This window comes from Eleutherodactylus coqui, chromosome 8 (assembly GCF_035609145.1).
Source record: "Eleutherodactylus coqui strain aEleCoq1 chromosome 8, aEleCoq1.hap1, whole genome shotgun sequence".
NCBI lineage: Eukaryota > Metazoa > Chordata > Amphibia > Anura > Eleutherodactylidae > Eleutherodactylus > Eleutherodactylus coqui.
The window spans coordinates 168,822,616-168,829,189 of record NC_089844.1 but is presented as its reverse complement, the minus strand read 5'-3'; the positions used below and the strand labels follow the sequence as shown (position 1 = coordinate 168,829,189).

The following is a 6,574-nucleotide window of genomic DNA, read 5'->3' as shown; positions in this document are numbered from 1 at the left end:
TAATATATGTACACAGTGACTCCACCAGCAGAATAGTGAGTGCAGCTCTGGAGTATAATACAGTATAACTCAGGCCATTAGATCTCCCACAGAGGTTGTCACCCAGCTTTGCTGGAGACCTGAATGGCAGATCTTTCCAGTTATGCAATGATTTATCTCCTTCCTTTTCTTTCATTGATATCAGGTCCATTCACAGAATGTACAGCTCTCCCCACAGATACGCGGCTGCAGCATTCCAGGATGCGGATGCTGATGAGTGTAAGCTCTGCAGACAAGCGCTCGCCGGTGACACATTGTGGATTACTCTGACTGATCCGCTGTATGATGACGCTGTGTGATTTGGGGAGATGAGGGAGGTGTGCTTATAATAAGGATTACTCCATAGACATGTGAACCCGGATTATAACAGCCCGGAGCAGCGTGCTACAAACACCAAATCCATGCTGTGCCTTTAAATCCCTCCTCCTGGCGGTGCCATGCCTCCCCTGTCCCCGTGTCGCTGACAGCCTCTGTGACTGTCTATGTGCTGGCTGGAGAGCGAGCAGCATCCATCCCTCATCCCTGACCAGCAGGGTACCACACATCACCATCTCCCCCTCCCCTGCCACTCCATGCCCCCCTCCCCGCCTCTCCCCCGCTCCCCATTGTCTCTTTGTCTTTTCCTAGGACTCTGCCCCCTTTTGTCTGTCTGTCTGTGTGCCCCCCTCGCCCGCGTGTGTGTGTGTGAAGAGTGTCCCCCCCGTGCTGTGTCTCTCTGTCTCCCCCTCCCCCACCCCCACCCCCCCATCCCTGTCTCTCGTCTCCATCCTCTCAACTGCCGCAATGGTACATGTCCTGGCCGCTGGCAGCCTCTTCTTCCCGGGTCTCTTCCTCCTCTCCAAGGCCGGACTGCGGAGGTTGAGTCTTTTCCGTGGAGAGGAATCCAACACCGTCATAGTGTCAGCCAGGTACCCGAGCGAGGGGGGCGCCGCGGGCACTGATGCAGCACCAGCCTGGGTACCGCCGGCTGCGGCAGGGGCTGCTGTATGTGTGTGTGTGTGTGTATATATATATATATATATAGTCAGAGAGAGAGTGTAAACAAACATGGCAGAGCCTCGGCACGGGGTATACGGGGCACACACCTACATAGTAGCAGCGCGCTGCCCTGGCAATGCCCCCAGCGTGGCACGGAGGACAGCTGCATACACTCTGCTGCAGGGAGACACCGGGATGGCTTGTCTCACCTCATTCAGAGGGCTATACTGATGTAGCAGAGCTGAGATTATCACTAGACTCATGCCGATGTCCACAGTGTGGGGGGTTACATAGGACTGCAGGTGACAGCTACTACAATATATATGTACTCAGAGTGTTATCACTGTGTTATCTGGGGTGTTACGTGGGACTGCAGGTGACAGCTACTACATTATATGTACTCAGAGTGTTATCACTGTGTTATCTGGTGTTACGTGGGACTGCAGGTGACAGCTACTACATTATATGTACTCAGAGTGTTATCACTGTGTTATCTGGGGTGTAACATAGGACTGCAGTGAATATTTACTGTGTTATCTGGGGTGTTACATAGGACTGCAGGTGAGATCAACTACATTATCTGTACTCAGAGAGTTATCACTGTGTTATCTGGGGTGTTACATAGGACAGCAGTGAATATCTACTGATGCTGTTTTACATAGGACTGTAGGTGGCACCTACTATATTATCTGTCCTCATAGTTATCACTGTGTTCTCTGGGGTGTTACATTGGACAGCAGGTCACATCTACTACATTATCATTATACTCAGAGGTATAACTGTGTTGTCTGGGGTGTTACATAGGACTGCAGGTCACATCCACTACATTATCTGTCCTCAAAAAGTTATCACTATGTTATCTATGGTGTTACATAGGACTGCGGTGAATATCTACTATGTTATCTGCTGTGTGACATAGGACCGCAGTGAACATCTGCTATGTTATTTGTAGTGTTACATAGGACTTTAGGTCACACCTACTACATTATCTGTTCTCAGAGAGTTATCACTGTGTTGCCTGTGGTGTTACATAGGACTGCAGTAAATATCTACTATGTTATCTGCTGTGTTACATCTGCATTGTATGTCAGAGAGTTATCACTGAGTTACATAGGACTGCAGGTCATATCTACTACAATATCTGTACCCAGAGAGTTATCACTGTGCTATTTGTGGTGGTACATAGGACTGCAGGTAACATCTACTACATCATCTATACTCAGAGAGTTACCCCATGTGTGATCTATAGGGTTACATAGGAATGCAAGTGACAACTACTATATTATCTATACCCAGAGTTACCCCTGTGTGTTGTCTATAGTGTTACGTAGGACTGCAGGTTACATCTACCACATTATCTGTACTCAGAGAGTCTCCCCCTATTGTGTTATCTGTGGTGTTACATAGGACTGCAGGTGATATCTACTGCATGATCTATACTCAGAGAGTTTCCCCCTATGTGTTATCTATAGGGTTACATAGGACTGCAAGTGACACCTGATACATTATCTGTACTCACAGAGTTACCCCTGTGTGTTCTCTGTAGTGTTACATGGGACTACAGGTGACATCTACTGCATTATCTGTCCTCAGAGTTGTTATTAACCCCTTAATGCCACAGAGCATACATTTACGTCCTGGCAGGGTGGTAGTTAACACAACGGGACATAATCTTAGGTCCTGTGGATGGCACAGACTCAGATGTTAGCCAGCTCAATCTTGCAGCCGGCCTCTTGCTGCAACTGCAGGGATTGCTGAGAACACCTAGCTGCTCTGTTAACCCCTTACCTGCTGTGACCAGTATAGATCGTGGCATGTAAAGGGTTCACAGAGAGAGCGTCCTCCCTCCGTGACATCATCGGATCTCCGCTACTGGTGTCCGGGCCTGCCATGGCCCGTGATTGCTGTGGTGAGCCATAATGCATTGCAGTACAGAAGTACTGCAATGTATTATCACAGTGATCAGAGCTGGTTCAAGTCCCCTACAGGGTCATAAAAATTGTAAAAAAAGAAAGAAATATAGTGAAAAACTAAAAAAACTTTTTTTGCATACTTTACCCTCTTTATTTAAAAGGGACTCCCATATTTGGTATTATTGTATCCGTAACAACCTGTACAATAACTTGAAAACACTATTTATCCCGCACAGCAAAAAATGTTTAAAAAATCTGAGGGATAATGCTTATTTTGTTCATTTTGCCTCCCCCAAAAAACTAAATTAAAGTGATAAATAATTCTGTATGGATCCCAAAATGATACCCCTAAAGACTACAGTTCATTGCGCAAAAAACAAGCCCCACAGAGCGCCGTCCATAGAAGAAGAAAGACAGTTATGGGACTTTGAATGCAAAAATGCAAAGACAAAAAAAGGGAAAAAACCTAAAAAAACCAATGTTGGTATTGTTGTAATCATACTAGTAAAATGATCCTGTCATTTATGCTGCGTGATGACCCCCCCCCCTCCAAAAAAAATTGTAAAAGTTCCACCCTGGAATTAGAGTGGATATTTGGGGGGATCTGATTACGCACCATGCCAGCACTCTAAGGCTGGGGTCACACGGGGCGGAATTGTCGCGGTATTTACGTGTAGATTTCTGCACAGAAATTCCGCCGGCAATTTTTATCCCAGGATAAAGCAGCAAATTGGACGAGATTAGCGAAAATCTCATCCGCACGCTGCGCAGAAGCCGTTGCGGTCAAGCTGCGATCAAACCGCGCGGAATTCACTGCTGTGGCATGTCAATTTTATAGCCGTCTCCGCTGCGGCCATCTCTATAGGGAGAGATGGCTGTAGCGGAATGCAGGCGGCAGGCCGCTTCAAAACCCGTGCCCAACGGCGCAAGTTTTGAAGCTGCATTTCTGCCATGGAAATCTCGCGGTATTTCCGTGTGGCCCCGCGGCGGTCATTCCGCTGGATTTACGCCCCGCGTGACCGCAGCATTAGGGCTTTTACCCACTAGCATTTTTTTTAACGCTGCGATATCGCTTTTAATGTTAAAATCGCATGGCACAAAACTTACGATTTTTGTGCGATTTTAACATTAGAAAGTCCCATTGAAAAAAAAACGTAGCGATATTGCAGCGTTAAAAAAAAAAAACGCTAGTGGGTAGAAGCCCTTAACGTTCAATAGTTAAAACAAAAAATGGAGAACTTTAATAATGTGCCAAAGTATCCGCCCCCTGTCAGTGAGTACTTAGTGCAGCCGCCTCTCCTCGTAGGCTGGGGTCACACGGGACGGAATTTCAGCGGAATTCTCATCGAATGGCCGCACCGAAAAACCGTGAGAATTCCACTGGAAAAGCGCAGCTTCAAACCTCGCAACCCTTAGCCGTGGGTTTTGTAGTGGTTTAGCGGTCGGCATTCCGCTGCGCCTTTCACTCCCCATAGAGAGGAGAAAGGCCGCCGCGGAAACGAGAAAATAATTGACATGCTGCGGAAGTGAATTCGGTGCCACATGTCCATTTCCGCTCCACGTGGCCGCGACGGATTGGCCACAACGTGTGGACGACATTTTTGAAAATCGTATCCACTTTGCTGGCTGATCCCCGGATTAGGAGCTGCGGGTGGAATTGCCGTATAGACATTCCGCACGAAAATTCCGCGGCAATTCCGTCCCATGTGAACCCCCCCTTAGGGTCTCTGCTAGCGCAGCACATCCACTCACGGAGATTTGGACATATTCTTACAGGCAAAGCCGGTCAGGCGGTTGCGTCGGCGTCCGATGGTCGTCACGTCAGACCACGGTCTGGCCTGGGGTCATTTCAAGACATTTCCTTCACACGTGGCGCAGTTGGTACGGATTTTCTGTAGCGCAAAATTAGCGTCAAAGACCGTGTCAGAGCCCACGCCATTGGTGCGAATTATTGCACGTTTTTTACGGCGGATCTGTAGCACATTTCACCTTTTCAATAAAAACCGTAAAGCCTGCTGTGGATCCGCGGCAAATTCTGTGCAGAAACGGCGCTAATAGTGTGGGCTTCGCTGCAGAATCTGCTTCAGGTTGCTGCGACATTCTGCACCAATTTCACCACGTGTGACTGAACGCTCTGAGGCGGCCATTTTGATGTGGATTTCACCAGCAAATATTTCACAGCGCTGTGTGGAATATTCCGGTTCGTGTGAAAGCGCCCCTCCCCCCCTCCGGTGTAATTGAGCCTGATGTTTCGGCTCCTCCGTCGGGTCTCACAGCTTCCCTCTACTGAACGCCGCCATCTTTCCTTCACCGGACCAGGCTCCCATCCCCCAATACCTCACTGCCGGATGGCGTTCTTGGGGTGACGCGGAGTGTTGGGCTTGTGCCGCACATAATGGGCCTCCATACTGTTTACTGGAAAACCTCCATGTTCCCCAAGTAACCAATCAGAGCGCAGCTTTTATGTAGCCACAGCAGTTTCAGAAGTGAAAGCTGAGCTCTGATTGGTTGCTAGCGGCAACAGGGGCGACTTACTGTGAGACAGTCTTCATAAAAGAGCCTCCTAATGTTTCCCTTCATGTCCGGTCAGTCTCATCTGAGGGGAGACCCGTCCTCCATGTATCGGGGGGTCGGCCGCAGCTGCTGGGCGAAACCCAAATGGGATTTCTTATAGATTTCTATAAAAATGTATTTCTTCTGGCAGCTTTTCTATAAATCTCCTCTGTATAGTGTATACCTTATAGCGTCCTATATACAGATCCCTCCATCTCCTCTGTATAGTGTATACCTTATAGTGTCCTATATACATATCCCTCCATCTCCTCTGTATAGTGTATACCTTATAGCGTCCTATATACAGATCCCTCCATCTCCTCTGTATAGTGTATACCTTATAGTCTCCTATATACAGATCCCTCCATCTCCTCTGTATAGTGTATACCTTATAGTATCCTATATACAGATCCCTCCATCTCCTCTGTATAGTGTATACCTTATAGCGTCCTATATACAGATCCCTCCATCTCCTCTGTATAGTGTATACCTTATAGCGTCCTATATACAGATCCCTCCATCTCCTCTGTATAGTGTATACCTTATAGTCTCCTATATACAGATCCCTCCATCTCCTCTGTATAGTGTATACCTTATAGTATCCTATATACAGATCCTTCCATCTCCTCTGTAGAGTGTATACCTTATAGTGTCCTATATACAGATCCCTCCATCTCCTCTGTATAGTGTATACCTTATAGTGTCCTATATACAGATCCTTCCATCTCCTCTGTATAGTGTATACCTTATAGCGTCCTATATACAGATCCCTCCATCTCCTCTGTATAGTGTATACCTTATAGTGTCCTATATACAGATCCCTCCATCTCCTCTGTATAGTGTATGGCTTATAGTGTCCTATATACAGATCCCTCCATCTCCTCTGTATAGTGTATACCTTATAGTATCCTATATACAGATCCTTCCATCCTCTCTGTATAGTGTATACCTTATAGTGTCCTATATACAGATCCTTCCATCTCCTCTGTATAGTGTATACCTTATAGTGTCCGATATACAGATCCTTCCATCTCCTCTGTATAGTGTACGGCTTATAGTATCCTATATACAGATCCTTCCATCTCCTCTGT

At 47.0% G+C, this 6,574-nt stretch overlaps 1 protein-coding gene across 1 annotated transcript in view; it reads left to right on the top strand.

Moving 5' to 3' along the window:
* Nucleotides 1-822: 822 nt before the first annotated feature.
* Nucleotides 823-6,574, top strand: part of TLCD3B (TLC domain containing 3B) — a 44,237-nt gene continuing 38,485 nt past the window's right edge. Inside the window, exon 1 of the mRNA XM_066577569.1 lies at nt 823-947. Within this exon, the coding sequence (XP_066433666.1) occupies nt 823-947 (125 nt within the window). The remainder of the gene's footprint in view (nt 948-6,574) is intronic.